General features: G+C 45.0%; 1 protein-coding gene across 1 annotated transcript in view; it reads right to left on the bottom strand.

Annotated features, from left to right (window-relative positions):
- The window catches only part of PAH (phenylalanine hydroxylase), a 38,510-nt gene extending 16,808 nt beyond the window's left edge, over nucleotides 1–21,702 (bottom strand). Inside the window, exons 1-3 of the mRNA XM_009707789.1 lie at nucleotides 21,661–21,702; nucleotides 17,363–17,470; nucleotides 6,280–6,463 (exon numbers count right to left, since the gene is read on the bottom strand). Of these exons, the coding sequence (XP_009706091.1) occupies nucleotides 6,280–6,463; nucleotides 17,363–17,470; nucleotides 21,661–21,702 (334 nt within the window). The remainder of the gene's footprint in view (nucleotides 1–6,279; nucleotides 6,464–17,362; nucleotides 17,471–21,660) is intronic.
- Between the last annotated feature and the right edge of the window lie 3,711 nt (nucleotides 21,703–25,413).

Genomic DNA, 25,413 nt, shown 5'->3' with positions numbered 1-25,413 from the left:
AGCCGCAGAGACCCGGCCCGACGGCTCGGCAGTGCTCCCCCCTGTGCCTTCCCTTCTCCCACCCAGCAGAATCGGGTTTTGGTCCCCCCCTTTCCAACCTGCACACCCTTCTGCTTTGCCCTAAAAAACAGAGCTGAAGAAGTCACTAGATGGCACCAGCAGTCCCAGGAAGATCTTCCCAAAATGACTTTATCTGCTGGCTGTACCGTTGCCTTTCTAGTTTCTCCAGACTGCTCTCTCACCTTGCTGATACCAACCTTCCTGCACCTCCAACTCCTTGAGTTAAACTAGTCAGAGGGACTGATTAGAAAAAGGTGTGTTTGAGTCCTAAAGAGGAGTCATTACTCGCTTACACCACGTGAAGTGTGAGCACATCCAGCCATCGTGGCCCTATTTTCTATATGGACAGCCGGGCACCAGGTTTATCTCCTCACTCTGCCGCTGAGCTTTGCGTGATGGTGGGGGAAGCACTTCTCTGTTTTGTGCTCCAGATTCCCCACTATCAGGATGGGAGGAGGCACGTTGATAAATGTTTGGGGATTAGGCACTGGAAAAAAAGCTGTCTGGCAGCCCCACAGCAAAGGATTTGTCAGAGTTAGAGTGAATAACCACCATTCTCAGGGATGTACCATGAACTGAAGTGTCCGGGTTGTGCAGACAAATTGGTAAGGGCTGAAAGTCTCCAGTGGATTTCAGCAGTGATGTCTGTGGGGTTTTGCTGCCCTGAATCAGAAAGGTCTAAGTGGGCAGGGTTTGAATCATTGCAACTTCAAGAGAGGATAAAATGGATATATGATCGTGACTCACTTTCATTAAGTACATTTTATTCTCAAGATCCTCAAAGTACTCGGTGCAGAGCTCATGACAAACTCTGGGACAGACTGACTCCCGGGTTGACGCAGTGTCAGTCCCGGGCATGGGGATGGGTGGCTTGTTTTTCCCCTGCACAGGAGCAGCACCTTATCTTCTAGGCATATGGCCCCCGTAGGTACCTGACCTATTTTCAGCAGATCTCTGCCCTCCTCCCAGGTGCCCCCAGACACCAGCAGCAGCTGAGAGAGCAGCTCTGAGCTTGCAGAGCTAGATGAAAGGGACAGGCTGTGAAAGGGAAATCCTGAGGATGCTTAGTGCTATTTGCACCAGCATATCTGATGTAAAGTCAGGCCCTGGAAAGCCCTGAGTAAGTATCAAAGGTCCTGAGCACAGCCCCAGGGCAGGCACTGCACCAAGTCCATACAGCCCTTGCCTCAGGGATGAGGGTGCATTAGGGCTACCAGGTCTTCTGGTTTGCTGTGGTGTGCCAGGAGGCTGTACCCAGCCCTCCCAGCAACTATTTAAAGGATCAAATCAAATTACCCTCTGGCTGAATTTCTCCCGTATTTTGTTTGCATCATCCTCCTCCAGCCCGTTCGCCAGACTCGCTGTCTGTCTGCATAGCCATTAATGAATTGCCAGGGCAAGTTGTTGCAACACTGGGCCTCTGTGAAGGTCTGAGGAGCAAACGTGGGCTGATCAGTAATAAATATTGATTTGTCTGTAAGTGAATGTAAGCAGCATTTATGGGATCATGCTGGACACCCAAGTGGTGACCAAATTACCATGGGGTCAAATGCTCAGCAGAATGCTAATAAGCCATTTATATGAGAGGCAGCAAAGCAGGGGCAGCGAGGACTTCTGCAGAACTCCTCCATTTGGACCATTGTGAGGAGGGTCAAAGACAGGTCTATGCAATTTATAGCAGTCCAAGGCCCAGGTTTAGCCTTTTTTAAACAGTCCCAAATGCTTTGGCCGGCCTCAGGGTTTAGCAAACAAGGCCCCTACAGAACCTCAGCTCCCAGCCTGTCTCAGAAATGCAATAAATTGTCTGCATTTCCCTAATGCTGCAAGAGAATAATATTTAATTCTTTTTATTCATGGGCTCCAAGCGGACTGCAGATACCCAGCTTGTCTCCAAAAAGAGCCATGAAGAGATGCACTGTGTTTTCACAACAAATCTTTCCATCTCTACAAAGGGCTTTTGGTCCAGTGACTGTTAGCCCATCTCATCTGAAGCTCTAAAACTACCTTTGGATTTAGAGCATTTTGCCAGCCTGCTCTCAGTTAAAATTACACTGTTGATCCAAATCTGATCTTTGTAACTATTTGGGTGCGTCAAAGGGAAACCAAAATTACATTTTGCATTTAATTGAGAAAAGACCCTAAAAGCAGTTAAAGTGACCAGACAGAATAAAGGAAAAGCCATTCTTTTATCCTTGCCCAGTAAAGCAGATACACACGTTTTACACTGAACCATATAGAAGGGGCAGAATACAGAAATTTTCCTCTGGCTGCCCACAAAGCAGTGCCCCGAGAATGGCACTGTGCACCTCCTACAGGAAACTGAGCATAATAAGGTTTTATTTCTCAAATCATAAGCATAAGCAAAATGAATCCTTAGCAAGGAAGGGCTGAGAGTATCTTTAGGCAGCACTGAAAGAATCAGTCCCATGGGAGCCCAGACTGCCCCCAGGAGAAAACCTTCCCGACCTTCACCTGCCCACTGAGAAGAGTGTGACAATATCCCCATAAATCATATTTCTGAGATTTTGTTCCCTGGAGGAATATTGCTCTCATTCTGTGTTTTAGGAATAAAATTTCACACAAGCACACCCATGGATTATGACCATATTTGCCAGGAGGATACATTTGAAAGGCAAGCTGACCTAAAAGGCACTACAAGGCCTGTTATTTGTTAATGCCATCACTGATAAAGGACAGCATCTTAGCATACTTCCTACAGCTCAGGCTGCTACTATATCACTGTGCCCTTGTAGCTGCTTCAGCCCAGAATTTGCCACCCACAGTTCATCCCCTAAGCAGGGCTGTTTGACCTTTCAAAATATGGCTCTTTGGGGATTTCAGTTTGACTGGACCTTTACTAGTCATAAGAGAAGTTGAAATTGGAAAAAAAAAAAAAAAAAAGAAAGAAAAGAAAAGGAAAAGGGAAAGGGCAAAAAGAACTAATAATCTTCCTCTCTTTCCTTGGCAATACATTGCTCCCACTTTATGCTGTTTCTGAATTACTGAAACTAACAAACAAACACAAGTTATCCTCCGAGACAGAAGGGGATCAAGTCCCTTTCTGCAGCACTGACAGGATAATCTAGCTCAAAAGACCTTTGATCAACACAGTAACATGCAGTGAAATCCTAATCCTACAGCTGACCATGGGAGTTTTGACTTCTGTGAGGTCAGAATTTCACTTACAGGCCTTTCTCAGCTGATATTTAGAGCTATATCTCTATCCAACTCTGGTCTATGCTTATACATAACTTCATTATTTAATAAAATTTATTATTAACTTCTTAATAATAATCAGAAAAACAGAAATATTGGCAAGCCCTGCTAGGTCCTGTAGCTTTCTTCTGGAAATAAAAAAGCCCCCAAAAGAGAATCTCTTTTATTTGATGTGATCATAAATCACCTAATCAACCTTTTGTCCCTTTGTCTCATGACTGGAGAGAACTGACTCCAAAGAGTATCTGCCTTCTTTTTTTTCATCTTCAAATATAATGTCATGGGTAGGACACAAAGGAAATGGTAAAAGGATTACCAGCACTGATCTCAAGAAGGTATTAATGTCCTTTCATTTTGTTCCTAGGAAGGAAGAGGAAGATCCAGACCTAAAGTATTTAAAGTCTGAAATCCTATTAAAATCACATCTGTTATCTGAAGGGGCATTTAAGTATGTCAGACTGGATGCTGGGCAGCCACCACTATACTCAGCAGCCTCAACTCCAGCAAATCTCTGAGAATTAGGAGCATGGACAACGCACAAAATCTTTCCTTATTTCACTCTGAAGACAGAATTACAACTGACCTCCCTGGGATTTCTTACAGGAATGGAGAGTTATTCCTGCTCCCACCAAAGTGCGTGGCAGAGGCTCTCTAGTTTCAATAGCAGGAGTGAGGGGCATCCACAAGCCCCAAAAATGGAGAGGAGGATAGATGGTGTTGGACTCACACATACCTGTGTCAGGGAGAGTGCGGAGCGGGGAGCACAGTCACCCTGTGGGACTTTTCTTCCCCTGCTCTCATCTCAGCCCAGGGGTGCAAGGATCCCACAAGGATGGGGCTGCAGCAGCCAACAGCCAGGGTCCAGGAGACCAAAATCAGAAAGTAAATCCAGGTGTTCAGAGGGGCATGCCAGCCCCGGGGGGTGCAGCAGGGCAATCCCTCCCTCTGCCCCATGAGGATGCCACCACTCCGTAACAGGCCTTGCACAGGACCAGGCTCTTTTTGCCTCTGCTACACCACAAGGTTTGTGCCAGAGTGATTTGTGAGGTCGCAGAGATATTTGGCAAGGGGGAAGGCACTGCAACAGCACTTCATTGTCACTTTTTGTTTTGTTACACTGTCCTTTACCATCAGTTCCTACCTGAACAAGAAGAATCTGGAAAACACCTGAATATTGTGTGAAGAACCCATCAAATAAACAGCAAATGAGCAACAATTGGTTTAATAATAGTTAACTAATTGCTCACCAGAGCAATAGAGTCCTTACAGCCCATAGCTACATCTAGGTTTTATCTAATCTACTGGAGACACTCCAGAGAAGAGCAACAAGATTGACCACAAGCCCAGAAACCAGGCATCCTGAGGAGGGAAGGCTGAAGTTGGGCAGGATACGGTCATCAGAGACCAAAAAGGCTGGTCTAAAGGGGAAGAGTATCTTCTGTTCCCAGTGTCCAAGGCAGGCAGGAGGAAAAGTCACCAGCCCTCAGCGCAGCAGGTGAGACTGGTCAGAGCAGGGCAGCCCCACAGTGCAGAGCCGTGGAGCCCAGGAGATCTCCACTGCTCAGGGTAGATGGTGGTTTAGATGATCCTGCCCTTTGCCAGGGGACATAACCAATTGCAGGATTTTCCTCCTTGTCTTCTGGTTTAAAATTTTACTTCTGTTTTTATGATGCCCTATCACGATCATAACATACTTATCTGCTAATGCTGGCTTTATATGGACTGACTCTGAATGGACTTGCTATAGAAGGTAGCAAAGTCTGACTGGGTTCACAGGATCTGTATATCACTTAAAAGTTAAAATACAACTTCTTTTCACCTGAGTGCTCTCTGGAAGTAGTGTTCAAGACAGGGCAGTCCCCCAACTGGGATGTGCAATGCACAGGCATTGTAAATGTCTCCAAGACACTCTCTTGGTGATCTCCCTGGGGACTCCAGGGAGCCATCCTTCCTTAGGAAGGCAAAAGGCAGTCCTCAGTAGGTGACATTTTTCCACAAAATGCACTGTAGAGCCTTGACTCTGTTGGGTATTGAACAGACACAGATTTATTATGGGGACAGGGTGGGAGGGAAAACGTGGCAGATCAAGGCCTGGAGTTATCAGGGGAATTGACCTACCATCTATAAGCCAAGTCCATGCATGCGGTTGCAGATTTCACTGGAAACGTTTGCCCTTTTAAATTGTGATTGAGTTTATGTGGGTTTTTTGAATCAGGGCAGACAGTAACTAGATAGATGTAGAACATCCAACATGGAGATCCTTATTGTCTCTCCTTTTCCAAGTTCTTGTGTGGGCAGAGAACATAGGAAAAGACTGAAATTGTACAACCCCTACAGCGGCTTTCAGTGCTCAGTGGTCCAAAGGCTATGAGATGGTAGTCGGAGATTCAGGGGACATGTGATTGGACTGAATGAGCTAACCTATCTGCATTAAACATGGTGGTATGGGTCCCACCTGCGCCCCTGTTATTCCTTCAAGTTACAGGTGTGTATCAAGAACAAAAGTTGCCACCCTGCATGACTTACCAAAAGTATACGTATGTATATAAAAGCTACCTATTTTAAAACAGGGCAGACACTGGGAGCAGAAAATAGGTGTACCTACGACTTCCTGCACCAGTGCTTAGGGATTTACAAGTTAAGCCCTTAGTCTTGAACTCCGATGATCCTTTGATCCCTACTTCTGCAGGTGGCGTAACAAGCTACCGCAACAAGGCTGTCTTTAAGAGACTGTGAGTGCCGCCAACCAACCAGACAAATGACATCGTAACACCAGTTCCCAGGAGACCTGGTCAGAAGCATGGCGAAAGATGGAGCATGGTGGTTTACACTGAGAGAAAATCTCCAAATGAAAAAGCTTAAAACATAGGCAAAATAGGCAGAGGGAGGGAAATGCAGCCATACGGATCCAAGAGAAACTCCTTTGCTACAGGAAAAAGAAGTCATTTAACTATGTGACATAAATATTCCTGGTCAATGTTATCCTTGTCAGTGTATCCTTACCAGTGTCCTTCTTCTTTGTTCGTGAAAGTTCATGGACCGTTGCTCCGATATCATTTCTCAAGGACTTGATGATCTTGTCCAGCGCTGGGACATTCTTGCCTTCCAAGTTAATGAAGAATTCATACTCATCTTTGTTGAGACGGGAAGGTCGGGACTCAATGTGGGTCAGGTTTATGCCTTTTTCCTATGAGAAAGGGAGATTTTGGTCCCACAGGGTTTGGGGGAAGAAATACAATTTAAAGAGTAGCTAAAATTCATGTGTCAGTCAACAACCCATACTATACAATTCAAATAAGTCAAAAGTAGAGACTTGCCTCTGGTGGCCACTGGAATGAGGACTTTTACAACAGGGAGAGGACAAAAAGGAAGAATGAGAGGGTGCAGGATTCACCCTTGTGCAGAGCACCGACATAAAGACTATGCACTGCATAAACATTTGAAAAACGTAGAAACAGAACAGAAGCTGTAAATAGGCTTTGTATTGAAAATGGTGACTGCAGTACCAAAAGTACATAATGGAAGCTTGTCTGTGTGGACAAGAACATTTCCCCAGCATCAACATGGGAAGTAGGTGTTCCACCTGTAGAGAACCCTCTCATGAGAAAGTGAATGCTGTGTTTATGAGCATCTTGAAAGGAGGTTGGAAAAGCAAGCAGCTGGGCACCCTGTGAGATAAGCTTCTGCCAAGCCACTGCACAGTCACCTGCCAAGACACCTGCACAATTTCCAGGGCTATAAGCAGGTGTTGGGAAGAGATCCAAAGGGAAATGTGGATCTGCACCAAAAAGGCAGCCCAGGTTTGCGCAAACAAAACATGCGTGTTTTAAATCACAGAATCACAGAGTTGCTGAGGTTGGATGGAGCCTCTGGAGACCATCTAGTCTAATAGCCTGCTCAGGCAGGGTCTGCTAGAGCAGATTGCTCAGGACTGTGTCCAGTCGAGTTTTGCATATCTCCACAGATGGAGACTCTACAACCTCTCTGAGCAACTGCTCCAAAGTCTGATCACTCTCACAGCAAAGTCTTTTCTTTAGCACAGAAATTCAAATTCTGTCTCACCAATTATCTTCACTGACCAGCAGCAGTGCCTCCTAACTCTGAAGACAGGAATCATTGGCAACTACAGTCTTGATGACTATGACCAGTGCATACCTGACCTCAGACGTGCCACCATGTCAATGTGTAAAGCAACAAGTAGCTAAAAATCCTGTTTTTCCAGTCACTTAAATAGAAGTCCTGAAAAATCAAAAATCCTGTTTTTCCAGTCACTTAAATACAAGTCCTGGAAAATTTAACTGTCTAGCTGAACTCAAATGTTTTCTTGAGCGCTGTAATTTGAATAGTCTAGCTGAACTCAAATGTTTTCTTGAGCTCTGTAATTTGAATATATTACTTCATCTTTTTTGAGCAAAGCCTTTTAAACATATTTCAGTTGGTGCTGATTTTAGCACCTGACCTTTCTGTCAGGCTCACACTGGAGCCACAGCCACGGCATGCCAAGGCCAGACGTGGGCTTCTGTCCCCTGGGAGAAATAGAGGAATTCCTGGAGGAAATTTGGGCCTGAACGAGCCACAGCCACGGCATGCCAAGGCCAGATGTGGGACAGAAGCCCCTTCTGTCCCCTGGGAGGAATAGAGGAACTCCTGGAGGAAATTTGGGCCTGAAGATCAACCGCAGAAGTCAGAGGAGCTGACACATGGTGCTCAGCAACCCTGGAGAAGCTTTTGTTTTGCTGCTTTCAGACTTAAGACCCCAACCTATGTGGGGTGAAATGATGGCCCCGCTGCTGTCAGTGTCAAACCTCCTGCTGCAGTGAGGTCAGGATTTTATCCATGAAGAAATGCTGTGAGGATCTACTTGTGACCTACAGGGAAGAAAGAGAGAAGCTTTTTTTCTGTACCTCCCTGTAGTCTGAGCTTCTCAAGCCCTTTAAGGTTTTCTTTGCTCCTCTCAGTGCTTGCACAGCGCGGGGGGCATCTGGCCATCAGCAGCAAAGGCCTCATTCACTCCATCACAAAAGGCAGTTTATTACTTGGTAGGAAACAGCATGCATGTCATTCCTCTGTTTCCTGAGTGTCGCACGCTACAGATGAACTTAAATTGTTTGGCTAGATACCAATACAATAAGTTGAAAAGGTCAAAAGCGCATTTGCCAACTGCTGCTCTTGAGAGACGCTGTCCTCGTGGGGCCGTCTCAGGGAGAGAATGGCTGCCACTGTCCTAGGCCCCGAGGACAATTTGTTTTAGGCCTCCAAAGCCCCATTTCACAGACAGACCGCACATTGTGCCCTTCGCTTGGTGAGGCGCTGGGAGGTGGGGCGGCCTGGAGCTGGGAGTTCAGATGACTCAGGGCTGGAAAACTTTTGATGGAGAGCAGGCGCTGGGGCCTGCTGGCCCCTTTGCCACGGCCACGCCGTGGAGATCAGTGTGGCAACGTGGGGCTGACACCCGGAGCCCCGGGCCGTTCGGCTCTTCTGTGTAGCCACTCACAAAGGTGGAGAGTGGGTGTAAAACCTCCCCCTGTCCAAGCCATGGCTCAGGCACACTGAGGTGTTGCTTTACTTTCACCTTGCACTGATGTGTCAGGGTATTGTATTCTGTCTCTGTGTAGATTCATGGGGGAACGGCGTCCTGGGCCCTGACTGGGCTTTCTACGTCTTGCAGAGGCTGTGATAACATGGACCTCTCTTTGGGGGCCATTATCCCCTGCTTCTCTCCCCCACCCACAAGTGTTCATCCCTGCCTCAGCATCCCTCCCCTGGAGACAGAAGTGTTTGAGAGATCACACAGGTACTTCAACTATATCCTTCTTTTTTTTGGCCAGGTGACTTTTCCTTTGTACCAGCTCTCCAACTTGGCTCAGCAAGCAGCTGCACAAACAGCAGTGCCCGCAAAATGGAGGTAATAATGCAGGGGCTGGGAATAAAGAGACAAGCTGCAGGGTGGGCACAAGGCATGCCTAAGGCAGCAGAACCATCAATGCCTCCAAAAGTATCCCCACAAACTAATGGAGAGGGAAAAAGGAAAAAAAAAAAAAAAAAAAAAAAAAAAAAAAGACGACAGGGAGGAAGGGGAGGAAGGAGCTCATGGAGAGAACCATCTCCTTTCTTACATCTGAGATAAGCAGAACAGCTTCCTACAGAGTGTGAAGCTGGTTTGCTGTTTATTTGAAGGGTGCGTGCATCTCATCAATGTGCAAAGCCAACATGTTACCTCTTTGTGCTGAGGCTTCAGGACCTCACAGCAGAGAAGCTGAAGGGAGAACCCTTCTGGTGACTGTTTTCAAAGCAAGAATTCAGCAGCATATGTCCAACTCCCTGAACTGGCACTCCTGGAGAAACATGCTCTCATATGTTGTGCCTTGCTACTAAGCCCCTGATTTCAAAATATTTACAGTGGCTCTGTTACTAGAGTTGCTTTACAAATCTCAATTTCATTCTAGTCCAACTACTCCATCTAGTGTTTAATCTTCATAGTTTCACATTGTTCAAAACTTTTGTATCCTCAGTATTGCCAAATCTTGCAATTGCATCAGGTTTCTCAGTAGTTGATGCTTTATTTAAAGCTCCAACTTCTAGAGAGAAACGGTTACCTGAGAAAGGAGAACAGGGGCATCTTTTGGTTTAGTTGCTTATTTTGAGCAGTTTTCAATCTCTCTGATCTCAAAATCTTCACAATGTATGCCCTCAAAAGACAGCTAATAAAAATTCCCTTTATTTTATGGGACTTCATGATTTCTGAGCTGTTTTTTCTTGATGGAACCTAAATCCTAACCCATCTGTTTTTGGAAGATCTGGGTTGTCACATGTTTGAGGCTGGATTCACACTTGAACTATCAATATTGTTCTCTTCTGCCTTTCCTATTTTAGAGCTGGTAGGAATCAGATCGGCCCAGGACTTCAGATTAGAATGCATTTGCTGAATTTGCAGCTGCAAAGAACTTGCAGCAGGTTGGTGCTTCACTACGTCTCCTCAGGTTTATGATCAGCGTAGAGGTTGAGTCTCTCCCACATGGACACATCCTATCATACAACCACGTATCTGCTGGAGTGCTTCTGTGTTGGTAGAGGAGGGGTAGCTGTTCATCTTGCATTTATTTCAAAGCAGTGCATGATGCAATTTCTAATATACTTTTTAGCAAGTATTAAGAATTCAGAGCAGATTTTTCCTTGAGGACTGAGGGTAGCATTAAGTGTAACACCTAATGGAGATCACAGGGGTACAGTATTGCCAAATCCCTTGAAGTTAGCAGAAGTCACTCCAAATTTCTTGCTTGCTTTCTTAAAACCTCCACTCCTGGGGGTGAAAGATCTCCACTTTCATTATTTGAATATCCAAGTTAACTGTATCTGTATCACTCCCCATTAGATAAAGAAGTCTCAAGATGTGTTCTCAGAGCTCAAAAATCAGGTTAGAACTAAGTCTGTTTTGTGTAAGTCATGATTTTTGCATGACAGGGGTTAGCGATACAGATATCAATATACAACAGAGGCAACGGTGGATGCAGAAGGAGGTTGCCCATCTCCCTGCCTGCCTTACCCCACAGTGCTGAATCTCAGCCTTTGCTGCCTCTCAGAGGCTGTGAAGCAGCTCCAGCCCCTTTCCCAGGTTATTCCAGCAATGCCAGCCCAACTGAGCATCTCCTGCGCTACAGCTGCCCCACACTGGTGCGGTCAAACCAGCCTGGTGTTACGCTACATCAGCAGTCTTGCAGAGGTCATTGCCAAGGGAGATTAGTCCCACCTTCAGAGAGTTTAATGACCTGATCATTGGAAAAGAAAAGTTGTGTTTTCATAGCTACATGGGGAAGCGTTCAGTGGAGAGGGATACTTTCTGGGAATGTTATGAGCTACTACTTCCCATGGCGTTCATATGTCCTTCTGTTTACACATTATTAAATGCTCCTGTATATGGCTGCTAAAACTAAGCACAGCTGTGAAATCCATCTGCAGCTTGTTTTCATGACTGTTGTCATTAAGTAAGTTTGGCTTCATCAAGAGAATCCCACATTGTTACCAGACAAAAAACCGTCAGCAGCACTACAGTGCCGCTTATCAACATTCAGTGAGAACTTGGGTGAAATCTCCCAAAACAAGGATTTACTTGCACTTTCCTGATACTAAAAAAAGTGATATCTTCTTTTAACCCTTGCCACGGGTTAGTTCAGGGCTTCCTGCAGGAAGATGCTTTCAGAAACGCAAGTAGAATCTCAGTGCCTAATTTTAACAGGAGATCAGGGGAGTTAGGAAGTTATAGTGACGCCTTCAGCCATAGTTTCCCAAAGTGAAGGCAAAGGCAGCCATCTGGTTCAGCTTTACTGTCCAAGGACCTGCTTCTCAGCTGAAGACAGTGCTACCCCATCTTCTCCTTCACATCTGCTAGGGTCTTCCTCACATGACAAGCTCATGGAGGCAAAAGAACCCAGAGCTGGCCCCTGCCAGCAAACAGATCCAGAAGGCACCTGGCCCTGCAGCAGCCCCAGCATCCTTTACTTAGCACTTCTGCTCCAACCCTAAAGTTTGGTGTGAGGTGTTCAACACAATCTGGCCCCAAAACACATGGAGCGGGACAAACAAAAAAACATGTGACAGCATGTGGCACTGCACAAGCACCTAGCAAGAGGGCACTCCTCTCTTTAAACTCATGCTGACTTACTAGATCAAGGAGTCCTGCTCTCCTGGCCCTGGAAAGAGGAGAGCTCAGACTGAGGACATGGATTTGGAGCAGTGAGTTCAGGTGCAATAAAATTATTGTAGCTGTGCGTATGCATACTATGATGAGAAAACCAAGCCTTTTGATAGAAGCATGCCTGGCCTGTTCACCTATCACTGCAGACACCTCCAACATATCCCCTGGCCAAAGTGACTGCTCGCTTCTTCTGATTTGGAAACAACCCAAAACACTGCAGAGCTGATACTTTCCCAAGGGACAAAGAGATAACAGTCACTTTGGACTTTCTGTTGAATAAAGTAAACTCCTAAACATAAAAAAAGCACAGTCATCTTTGCTGGCTCTGAAAGTGCAGGGTCTCATTTAGTACAGCCCATTACTCCCATCCAGTCCTCCCACGGAGCAGTAACTTACTCTGGGAGCAGGAGTGCTACTCAGTGAGAATTGATGGGGCTGCTTTTGAGCTAGAGCCCTGCCTACTGTAAGTAACCCACTGATGGCTGGACCTTGCACTGAAGTCCTGCTCTGTATTTGGGAAAGTCATGCCAGTGAAGAGAAGATGGAAGGCTCTTCTCTCAGAATGGGTTAAGCAAACTTGTAGTACATACCAACCCAATGTTTGCCACTACTACTACAGCTCACATGTCTTCTACTACTTGTAAATCCAACAGGAAAAGAACTTCAGAGGAGATTAATGTATTCACAAATTCATGTGGAAATATTTCAGTTAAAACTGAGGGCAACCCTTCTTACACATTGAAATGTTTAGTTCTGATATTTTTAATGATGAATTAAACTTTGGAAATGCCAGTCTTTGAGGAGGACAACTTTTGCCCCTGCCCCCCACTTTTTTTATTTCAGAACGGACTTTGTTGTTGTTTAAAAAAGTTATCTCAATTTCAATAGGTTTTTATCACTACAGATAAAAATAAACATTCCCATAAAGTGTAACACTTGGGTTAACCCAAAATGCTCTGCTTTGCTTTTGTTTTTTACTTATGTGTGATGTTCTGTTTCAGACTAAGGTATTTATTTGAGTTTTGGCTTCCTAACTATCATCTTCTGTCACAGCATGAGACAAATAAACAGCATATGGCTGCACCAAGCAGTGCCTTAGTGTACAGCAGGTCCTATTAATATGAAGTTGGTGTAAAGACTCTGCTGGTGGGTTTATGCTGTCTCTATGGCCACCCTCAAACCTTCAATGAGGACAGAGGTGTTGCCCAAGCAGAACCCATAAGGAAGCTGTATGCACAATAGGACAAATAAAGATTATGGACAAGTAGGCTTTTGAAGTGCAAAATAATTGGGTTTGATAAACATAAAGTGGATGCTTACCACATTTCAATATACACACAGAGCAGCTGGTGTGGAAGTAAAGTTTTAACAATCTGCGTATTGCTGGGCATGATTGAGCTGCTATTACATTACAGCACATGTCGATGCGAGTCTGGCCCTGCGGATGCTGTCTCTCCACAGGGAAGGTGCAGAAGGGACTGCAGGGACTGTACTGTCAACAGCAGCATAGGGTACCCAGGGGACAGAGCAGTCCAGGAGGAGCAGATTCACGCAGCCAGGCAAGGATTTGCAAAACAGAGGAGGGACAAGAGCCAGAAGTCTGAAGAGCTTAGAAGTCTGCTGAGGTCTGATGTTTGGAGGGATCTTCCTGAGTGCTGCTTATTTTTGTGTATGAGACCGGGAAAGAACTCTCCTCCCACCCAAAGTGGATGTTGAACCCTTCCATAGACATGGTCTGGGTTTGCTTTTAGAGACAGAAATGCATTCAGCTTAAAAAGCCTTTCTATAAATATGTGTCTGCCTTTCTGAGGGTCTAGCCCTTCTTCCATACAGACTGCTTGCTCTTTTTGGACATTGTGCATTGGCCCAACACTGAAAGACATTAGAGAGAATATGAATCAAGAGTAAACATAAGAAAATATGGATATAATCAAGTACATTTTGGACACAAAGCCAGCAGACATAAAGAGCTGAGTCCATAGAGGAGATTCCTCAGAAAAAAGCCTTCAAGCTACCTAGGAAAAATGACAGTTGTCACCATAACCACATACTTGTGTGCAACTGGGACCTGAACAGAAAACAAGAGCTTGGGTCTTTGAGAAAAAAAACAAACATGAGAGCATGCAGCATGCTGTCAACTGCATGAGCAACCCTGAGGGATGTTTGAGGAGGACAAACATTAATGTTTCCCCAAAACACATTGAAATTCTCTTAAATTTGGTGTCTTAGTTACACGATGTAATTCTGTGCCATGACTGCTCACTCTGTAGCCACTGGCCTTGCACCTTCGTCTACCTGGATATGAGGCTTCCCTACCTTCAGTCCATCCTGGCCCGTAATGGAGGCTTACCCAGTTCATCAGGCCTGTGTTTGGATGTTACTTCCTTGCCTGGGAGGTTTGCCTCCTGGATGAGTACAGATCACGTCTGGACTGAGGAGTAGCCATGATGCTTCATGAACCAGCAGTCCTGGACCTCCTGTTATCCAAGTGCAGGGCCAGGTTGGAGCACAGCACAGCTCCCTTTGGGCTTTTGCTCCTCGTGGAGATATCAAGCTGTGGTGTGGGCTAATGCCTGGCCAAGTTTCACCCCAGCAGAGAAGTAGGACATGGGCAGGATGAGAATCTGGGAGTGAGGGGCTGCTCTTCCATCCTGGACAGAGACACAAGAGTGACTGAACAGCCCTCCCAGAGTAACAGATATTTTTTCTCTAGCTCTTAAACCAGGGAGAGGATGAACCTCCCCAGGTCCATACAGACAGAAAGGCAGCCTGGCTGCTGATGGCACCACGAGATTTCTCCTTTTTTTAGGTATCCCCTCAATTCCCTGTGTCTCAGTATGGATCTTGCTTCCACACTTTCTTCCCTGTCTTGAGCAAGGATTTCTTTTCAAGACTTTCATATTTACAGCTCACTTAACCCTCCTCCTCCCCACTTTGTGTCCCAGCATAATTTTATAGATTGGCTAGAGAAAAAGCAAAATCCTCAAAGCCAGTGCTGGAGACACTGTACCTTAATCACGCCCAAGCGCGAGCTGGGAGGAGAGGGTTGAGCTGTGCTCTCTGCCTGCTTTCCCATGCACCAGTGCCTGGAGAGACCCTGGCAGCCTGGGCAGGCCCCAGCCTCAGCAAGGATCAGAGGGGCTCTGAACACACCACCCACGGCCATCAGCACCAGCAGCTGCACAAGGTCTGGCCCTCCGTGGGTGTCGATGGCTGCAGTGTGGCATCTGCTCCAGGGAAGAGAATGATCATATTCTGTGGCTTTAGCGGTTCCCTTTTTCCTACTTCATGTGGCTGTGTGAGGCAACGACAACCAGAGCAGCCATCCCCACATCTCCTCCCTGTGCCATCCCTCTGAGACAAACCCACTGCATTTCCCCAGGCCAGCATCGAGCTGGTGACAGAAACCCTGGGGACAAGGCAAGGGGTCTCCCTGCCCAGAGAAGCCCACCAACAGAGAGTCTAAACTAACTCCTGCAGTTAACCTGCATCTCACAGTTGATTTTATTAAGCAGGGAAGTGGTACAAGAGGAAAAAAATCCTCTCAAGGTCTTCCTCCCTGTCTCCAGCCTTCACCTGCATATCATTACTTTCCCTGTCTCTGCTGCGAATGTCGCTGAGCACAAAGTCTGTGCCTCTGAGGCACCATGGTTATGGCCCAGCTGGGAAAGGGTGGAGGTTATCTCAGACACATATGAGCATGGGTCTTACGCTGCTGTACACAGGGCAAGATCCTTTGCATTGAGTTAGAACAGCCCAAGGGCTGCTCTGGTTTACACACCCCAATGCTCATGAATTCACTAACGACAGCTCTGAGGAGCTGAAGATGCAGGTCAGGTTTGTACCATTAAATCCCTTTCCTCCAGCCACCCATCCGTTTCCCTACTGCATTGCCAACAGCGTGCAAAACTGATATAAGAGCACCCATGCCAGGCCTTTTGTCAAGCCTTGATGCTGTGAGTTTGCACAGAAAGTATTGGCTTCATTGGGATGGGAGAGCACCCAGCCACCAGTGCAGACATCTGTAGCTGAGCCCAATCCCTCAGTTGCCATAAGGGTCACTGGGGAAAACCATGACCCAGCCAGTGTAATTTAGGTACCTGCTTTGGAGCAAGAGTCACATGTACATAGCGGTCACTTCTCTCTTTCCTATACTAGCTCCCCTGCAGATTTTCCTTTAGAGCTGACAGTAATTTGGTTATTAGACAGCAGTGCATTTAACCAGAGAATATCAACAGTCTCCTCAATTCACTTACAGACATGCACGCCACCGACATAGGGATATCCTGCAGGACTGTATTACAGTGGTCAATTCACAGATTTAGACTAGCTCTGCTGTCATTGTTATGAATTTCCTTTCATCTTAATGAATCAAATATGTCCTATAACTCATAATTATTTTTCATTTGTACTAATACCACACAAACTTTTCATTTCCTTGTCAATTCGGTTTATGAATGGAAAGTATGCAGGCCATAACTTTTTACAGTGTTCTAGAGAAAAAGCTGCTTTCAGGCACAACTATTACACGATGACGTTCTAAAAAAAAAAAGAGTCACAAAACCAATATAACAGTATATTTGCTTGGGAGCACAGAGTACACAGCTGTGTGTGTTGCAACACAACCATCCTGTATTGCAAGGATTTTGTGCTTTTTTAAATAGCATCCATGACATCTGGGAAATATTTCTGCAAGAATAAATAGGCACACAATGTCCTGAGAGGTAAATGGTTCCTTGTTTCCCCAAAAGCTTTCCAAGTCAGTCAGTTCAAGTTGCTGAGTCCCTTTGGTATAAACAAAGTGCTGCCATTTTGATGCTCTTTTGTAAGTACCCTCTACCCCTTTGTAGAAGTGCCATTGGTGGGAGATGGAGGGCTTATTTGTATCAGATTTACTGAGGTGGACGAGGGCTAAGAGGACAGTAGCTGCCACCACTAGAAATACTTCATGCAATATGTGTGCTATGAGTCACATGGCTCACATGCAGGTTATATTTGCCTTTCTATACATATACATATACATATACATATACATATACATATACATACACAGATGTCAATCTCAGGTTATAGCTCAATTCACTTGTACCTCTTACTCAAGCAGTTACAGTGGAATATTTCCTTCTTAAATTGAGAAATTGCATTTTTCCACCCTCATATCACTTAAAAGTAGAGGGCTTATTTTAAAGGTTTGAAATCAAATTTTAATTAAAAAGGCTACTTCTGCTCCAAGACTTTAAGGGATTTTAACCCCAGAAACGAAATGCATGCTGTTTTCCCCCGTTACGGTAATGAAATGGAATCACAAACATGACGACAAATACCCTGAGCAAATGTTGCTGCACTGCAAAAATTTAAAGACCTGGTCAGATCTCCTGAAGGAAAAATATTTACCTCAAATGTGCGCAAAACTTTAGCCAATGCCCCAACTTCTTCTTTCAGAGAGAAAATCAAAGAAATCACACCATTTTTATTTGAGGACTCCTCAATGTACATAGATTCCTGAAAGAAAAGAAAACAAACAAACAAAAATATTTACATTCACCCTAGGAGTCAGTTTGCTTTGCTCCATTTCCATTTTGCACAACATCAGCAATGTAAAGAGGGTATAAAGGTCCTTTACGTGGGAATCAAGGCAACTGTTGCTGCCAGAAGTAGAGCAGCTCTCAGGCTGTTCTGGTTATTGATGGTAGAGACACAAATATCTTCTCTCAAACTAGGTCCCATGCAGGAGCGAGGTAGTCAAAAAGGACATGAAAATAGTCTAATATCACCTCTGCCTTGCTTCACCTCTCAAGCGTATCAAGCTCAGGGATGACTGGAAACATTACTGCACTTTGGTTTCAGCTACAATGCAAAGACCTTCCCTCAGGCTTTCTTTTCATTAACACTCAGGATTAAGCAGAGCAAGGTAGATGAGCTCTGTGCAGGGATGCAGACTATGATCTATGTTTCCCTTCAGTTCTGCTTGTACCTTCCAGGTAGCCCCAGGAGAGGAGGTATTCACAAGAGGCATATGGAAGATGGTTTAAAAACAAAATAACAAGGACAACAACAACAACCAAAAAAAACAGAAAGGGAAAAATGTTGGAGCAAACATTTATATCTTCCCTAAATCCCACAGTGAGTAAAGACTCAGTTAGGGCAAGACGTGTTTTCATTTATGTTTGTTCCATTTCTCGTATTGATTTTCTGCTCTGCAAATTCCAAAAAGGCAATTTCCAGTATTCCCAAGCAAGGAGAATGTTTATTTTAATTATTTTTATGGTTCTCATTACCAGAATGTTTTAGTAGGTCTCAGTACATGTGCTTCTTTTTACAAAACCCCTGTTAAGTAGGGAACAGTTATTTCACCACTTCAGAAACAGGAAACTGAGTCCTAGAGCGGGGCCAGATTTTCAAAATTATCTGGGTACCTGACGTGGCAGGGAAGTGCTTGCTGAGATTTCCAGAATCACTTCACTTTTCTGATGTCAGAGTAAATTAGATGCACAACCATCACAAATTTTTGGAAATCACATTAATGCCTTGTTTGTTGTGGGGTTTTTTACCATCTATTGGCCTTGGGCAAATTGCCCTTGGTTGGTATTTCAAAGATCACACCAGACATCTGCAACACAGACAGGTACTGATGTAACAAGTCCTGGGCCAAAACTTGACTCAAGGTATCCATTCCATTTTTCTTTACAAAGATCTGTATTTTCAGTCAAGCCTGTCCTCATTATAGCTATTGCTTAGTTTAACACGTAAATCGGAGTATAAAGACTCTCAGTTCTCAAATATTGCCCTTAGAAAAGACAGTCTTTGTAGCAGACAAATTAATAATCAAATCTAGCTGCCCTGAAGCCACAAAGTTCTTGGTGGGACTACATTTTCTGAGGTGGTGTCATAAGGAACAGCCTTCTTTTGTAAAGCAAATAATTGCTGGTTCTTCAGGCTATCTCTGAGGCTGCTGCTACCCTGAGAATTCATTGCCAGAGACTGGCAACAGGTTTTTCTATCTCGCTTTATTTCCAGAGGTTGCAAAGATTATCCAAATGTTTTCAACCTTTATGGTGAATCTCTAGTGGGAACTGTAGTAGAAATACTGGCTTTATGCACCAGAGGGAAGACTGTCATCTATTCAGCTGTCACACTTCCCACAGCATCTCTGTATCTCCTGGGCCCCCACCCAGCCAGGGAGCCGGCCCAGCTCTTACATGGTGGGAACCAAGAGGAAAAGCAGTCAGGAGAGATGTGGCAGTTGGCTGATGAAACCCATTTAGACCTCAAGCAACCAGAAGGGGAAACCATGACAGAAGTCTATCAAAAAGCAAAACAAACGTCAGTAGTCCAGAAATTTTAAGGCAATATAACCAAAACTGTCATCTGAAATACTGTCCATGCATTCCTTTGCCCTTCTGTTTTCGCCTACCACAACCAAAACTGTTCTTAAGGACAGAACTGTGCTACACCAGTGTCTGCCTGATGCATCAAGAACTTGGTTTTCAAGGTCTACTCTGGAACTGTTTTAAAAGCCGTGCAGTTATGTATTTAAAATACTCTTGTCAAGGAATGCATTGAGGACCAACTTCTATGGCAGGTTGACTTGAATCTGCATGACAAAGGAAGAATTTGCGGTTTGGACACCTGCAGACGATATAATGCAAGGTTCAAGTCCTGCAAGGTAATTCTGATGTTAATTGATCTCTTTATACCATGAGATTACCCAAAGATGCCTTAAACACCTTCTTTTCAACACAGATATATTTTCTTTAGTCACTGGCCTTGATGTGTTGAGATCAGCCACTTTTAATCTGTTCTCACTCATTTTCCCACTCTTGTAAACTGATTTATTTTGGTGCTTAAATGAAGACACATTGCAGTAGGCAGTAGGCACTAACCCTGCAAACAGAGTGATACTTGCTTAACTTCTTTCACATCTGCATATGTACTCAGTTCACTGGAAGGTCTTTATACAAATGTTAGTTCGTGCCTGAGTCTGTCCAAAGAGATGACAGCTTTTTTTACAAAGCAAAAGAGTAAAATGATTGTTTGCCTGGTACTCAGTCCTTATCAATACATATGGAGGCAATGTACATCAATACACATTGGAGACAATATACATCAACATACACACAGGCACTCCTATATATTGCTGAGCTTTTTGTAGTACCTATGCATAGTTTTAACTGTTGATCACAGTTTATCCATTCTCAATTCTAATTCTAATATCTTGTTTTTCAACATATAGAGAGGAATTACAGCTTTGGGGTAGTTCTGCTGTTCTGTTACCACTGTGATTAAGATTAAGAGTTCAACAAATTGTTTCATTGTCATTGAACTATTGCCTATATGACATGTATATGTGATTTATAAATGTAAGTGTGGAATAAATTAAGCTCTAATTTTCTTCCAGTTCCTTTTTTTTTTTTTTTCCAGAAACTAAAATAAGAACCAGTTGATGAACATGAACATCCATTCCTTGACCTGGTACAATCTCAAAGACAGGTCATGTGTTAGACACAAGGGTGGGTTTACCTGAGTGCATTGCAAATCTGCATTTTTAGTTAACCACTTTGCACATAGATTGATATTGCCTTTCTGACACATCTGGCAGTATTGGAGGTCACTAACACAGACCTGTCTGCCTTTTAACCCATTTCTGAGTTGGTTAGATAAAGCCCCTCAGGGTGAATTCCAACAGTGTTAAAGCCAGAGAAGTTTTGCTTGCAGTTTCAGTGAGATAAAAATTTCACTTCTCTGTTGTAAATTCCAGACTTACTAGATACACAAAATAGTAGGAAAAAAAAAAATATTTCCAAGGAAATAAAATTCCTAACTTATTTCTGAAAATGGAATTAGTTTCCAAGTCAGATTTCTTAAGGCATTTAGATGCTTAGCTCCCATAGATGTCTTTGGGACCAAGCAATTATACAACATGGAAAAGCAGTAAGGTGAGACCCCAGAGAATTGTCATGGGAGTTCAGCCTCAGCACACAAAGCAGTAAAACCAGGCTTCTTTGGCTGCTCTGCTCTTAAAAAGGCTTGTAGGAACTGAAGCCCTTTTTTGCACATCTTCTGCACCTTTTCTCAGGCTTCAGAAGCATTGCATAGGACACGTACATGCAAAATTTTGTCCTAATAATTAACAATGCTGGCCTCAGATTACATCACTTGCCCCTGCAATAACTATAGTGCCTGTCGTTGAAAGGCATGGACTTCAGGACTTTCCTGTAGTTCTCAAAGCAAAAGGTTCAAAGTCAGTAAACATTAAAAAAGGGTATGTGAGAGTTCCAAAATTTAACAAACAGATGTACCATAAGAGCATGTAACTTCAGCTGCTCTCCCTTAACATAAGAGGACAGCTTGCTTTCATCACACAGGTTTAAGACCTCTAATTAGCTGCTGGTCTTTTCTGCTTCCACTTCTTCTCTTTGCATATTTGCAAGGATACTGTTGCAATGTTCATTTTTATTCTCACTGCACTTTTGCGAGCACAATTAACAACAGACAAGTATGCCAGCTGCCAAAAGGGAGAACGGTGGCAACCAGGCATTGCAAAGCACCGAGACAAGCACGCTGTTTTCTCCCATCTTGGGTCACTCTGCCTCTCAGAGAGTAGGGGACAAGATTTGCCAGCACAGGGGGGCAGGAGGGAGGCAGCTACAGTCCCCCCCTGCCCCATGAAGAGCGGGCACCCCATCGCTTACCTGGAAAGGGTCGCCATTCACTTTGCAGTGCTGTGCATCCATGTTGCAGAGGCAGCGATGCCCACACAGGGAGGCCCCTTCACCACTGCAGGTGAAGCCTTCTGACCTTACTACAGTGGCCAAAGCTCTGTGCAAGGGTATTTAAACTGGAGGAAGCGAGGCAAAGCCATCCCCTTCCCCCCCCCCTTCCCCAGCTCCCTCCCTCGGACACCGTGCCAAGGGGGCGTTCTCCATACACGCCCCCTCCCCCCTTGGCACACGAACAAGCGGCTCCAGGCCGGTGGCCCTTGGAAGTCTCACCCCTGCGCACAGAGCCTCTCCAGCATATTGTTTCTATCCGCGCCCAATGTGGACAGGGGGCATGCTTTGAATTAACAGCCTTCCTCCTCCTGATCAACATCAGCCGTTGTTTGCATTTTTGCACGTCAACACGTCATCTTCGGTTCAGCCTCCCCCCCATCCATTCCCTCTGCTGCACGCGTGATCAACCTCAGGTGGGTTTCCCATCAGGGCTTGCTCCACATGACCAGAGATCAGATGTTCTCCAGAATCTGCTCTTTGGATGCCAAACACGAGCCGGGGAGGGCTGTGGCACAGTGCAGCAGCTGAGGGAGTTGTCTTTTAGTAGGACCTTTTGGACTGCATTGAGGAGGTCTGAGGGCAGGAGACAGCGCTCCACACACCAGACATTGGAAAGAGAGACCCTGTGTAAGGGAAGCATGAGACAGGAGTTAGCTGCATGAACCTCACACTGGGATATGGATCTGGACGTGGAGAAAGGGAAGAAGGTAAAGGAAGGAAAGGAGCAGGGAAGAGTAGGTCAGAGGTAGAGCACAGGAGGATGCAGAAGAACTGCAGAAGATGTATGTGTGCTTGTACACAGTGTCAGCCGTGGAGAGCTACAAGGGGAAGAGGGTGGGGGGCATAAATGACTTCAGAAAAGATTGGTTAAAGATTGGTACAAAAAAGAACAAATTTGGTTTAGAAAGAGTCGCCAAAGGGTTGAGGGAATAATGGAAAGCTGTAGCCCAATACTGGAGGGCATGTGAAAAAAAAAAAAAAACACAACACTGGTCAAGTCTATATCCTGCGTGGAGAGCTACAAGGGGAAGAGGGTGGGGGGCATAAATGACTTCAGAAAAGATTGGTTAAAGATTGGTACAAAAAAGAACAAATTTGGTTTAGAAAGAGTCGCCAAAGGGTTGAGGGAATAATGGAAAGCTGTAGCCCAATACTGGAGGGCATGTGAAAAAAAAAAAAAAACACAACACTGGTCAAGTCTATATCCTGCTATGTGGAAGCCCAATACTGGAGGGCATGTGAAAAAAAACCAAAAAACCAGCACTGGTCAAGTCTATATCCTGGTATGTGGAAAGATAAAGTATGTCCCAAGACAAACTGTGTCAAAGCAGCTAATCTTGGTATATTTTTGTCATGAAGATTAATTCTGTGGAGTAGAGATCATCTCTTTACAGTCATTTAAGCCTTGAAGGAAGCTCTACTGCACGCACCAGTGCAAACTCGGATTGGTAAATACTAACAAAGACTTACCATCAATTATTGGTACTTACAAAATCCAATAGCTGCTAAATCCAATCAGCCTTATAGTAGGGAAACTGAATGGAGCCACTTTCAGAGATCTCGGTCCAAACCCATGTTGAATGCCATGACTGTGGAGTCAGAATAAGGGAAACTGAATGGAGCCACTTTCAGAGACCTCGGTCCAAACCCATGTTGAATGCCATAACTGTGGAGTCAGAATCCAGCCCACTGAAATTACCGACTGTATACTGCTGAAGTAAGGGTGCTTTAGGCATGAATGCATACCTTTTTCAGAAGAGCTGCTTGTTTGTGCATCCTGTGGCTGCACGCAGGAGTGGAAAGTTACTTTCTGAAGTGATCAGCAAGCCTGTGGTACGGGTTGGCAGGTCAAGGTAGGCAGCCAAACGCAATGCACACATAACACACTGGGCCCTGCTGCCAGCGTAACAGCAGGTCTGGGCAAGGAGAGACAGAGCAGTAGGGGAAAGGGAAGTTAGCCTTAGTAATTGCCAGAAGTAAAAACTTCTGATTTTGAACTGCTCAGCCAATAAGTTAAGTACAGTAGGCAGTATTTTGTGTCTTGTGCTTGTGCCAGGCACAGTCCTATCAATGATAAGGACATTGAAGGCTACCTTGCAAAAAAAACCAGCAGGACGAGGATGGTGACAACACTGATTAAAGCAGTTCCTGTGCAGGACAAGACAACCTCCAACAACTGGTCTTGGTTACACCATGCCTCGCTACCTGGTATATTTTTCAACTAGATTTTGAAAAACTTCAATGCATGGCATACGGCTGGCCAAAATATCTGTGGCATCCAAAGTCATAAACTATTTTTTCTGTCATTTGTTTGCGTCTTCCTCTTTCTTTCTTTTTTCCTTCTCTTTTCACTAATCTTTGAGCTATCTCTTTTCCTTCTCTGTGGCTTTTACATGCATTTAGTCTTTTTTTTCCTTTCTTCCTTCCCTTTTCTTATGTATTACACCCTCTGTTCACTCTACTCTGAGAGTAGTGGCAAGGCAAAGTGAAATCTTGGGTATGCAAAACGCCAAATCCTTGTAATTATCTATTTTGCCTCTTCCTATCCCCTGTTTTTTCTATTTATGTTGCAAGCTTATGTCTTACTCTTATTGCTCCATTATCATAATAATATCACCACTGTATTGCCACCAGTTCACTGTTTAATCAGCCTGGGCTGTCAGAGGTTGCCTGGTGGCAAAAGCCACTGGCTGGAGGTAGAAAAGTTTCTTGCCAGGAAGAATTCACAAATTGTCTTGTTCTGGAGCAAAGGGGTGGGTGGAGAGGGGGGGTGTGTGTCCAGTATGAACACACAATTGCATCAGTATTGGTTACCTTGGACCATTTCAGAGTCCAAACTGCCTGAGCTTCCCTGTCCTCTTTGAAGTACTAGTTCAGCATATCAATCAGAGGTTCACCCCCCTGCAGTGACATTGCTAACACTTGGGTTTCAGGTTGCCCTATGTGTCTCATTCCCGGATCCCGGGATGAACATTTGAACTTTGGGTCTACTAACCCTGCTCTGGGCTCTTGCTGCAGCACCGTGCAACCTCACTCCTTTCAATCATATGCAGATATGCACTGATGCCCCACATTGCCACCATCTAAAAATACCTTTTTGCTCTCGGAAACTCACACTTTCTTGGGGCAAACGCACACACGCACCACACGCATCCATTCCTGGCTGTGCTACTCAGCCACAACTAAGAGGGCTCTTTGCACTGAAAGTTGGCAGGTTCCCCTGGCTGGCATGATGCAAGTTCAAAGGGCCACGGACTTTGGCTGCTTTTCAGACTGCTCTTTCCAGCCTCTGCCTTTAGCCAGTCTTTGCAGAGCGGCAGCTTCCCCAGAGCTGCATGTCCTCTGGTTTGGACAAGGATGCCCCTTCCCACGCAGGAACACTGGGACTACTCTTTGCCTGCAGGTCCCTGCCTTCTCTGCTGGTTCAGGATGTTCCGGTTGATTTGAGGGAGCCGCAAGCAATGGAGGGAGGCTTTTCTCGTGAAACCAGAAACTCCCGAAAAATTCCCAAATGAAGAGGATTCAGTGAGTATCTCGGGGAGGGGGCGGGGGTTGTGCGTGTGTGCCGTGGTGGGAATCCCCCTTACCGATATTGTGGATGCATCCACCAGGAGTCTCCGGGTGCTGTAGCTCTCCTTTACGTGCCAGGCTGCGTTCCCTCACACCCCGGTC

This window comes from Cariama cristata, unplaced genomic scaffold (genome assembly GCF_000690535.1).
Source record: "Cariama cristata isolate BGI_N322 unplaced genomic scaffold, ASM69053v1 scaffold2149, whole genome shotgun sequence".
Lineage (NCBI taxonomy): Eukaryota > Metazoa > Chordata > Aves > Cariamiformes > Cariamidae > Cariama > Cariama cristata.
This window is presented reverse-complemented; position numbering and strand designations above follow the sequence as displayed.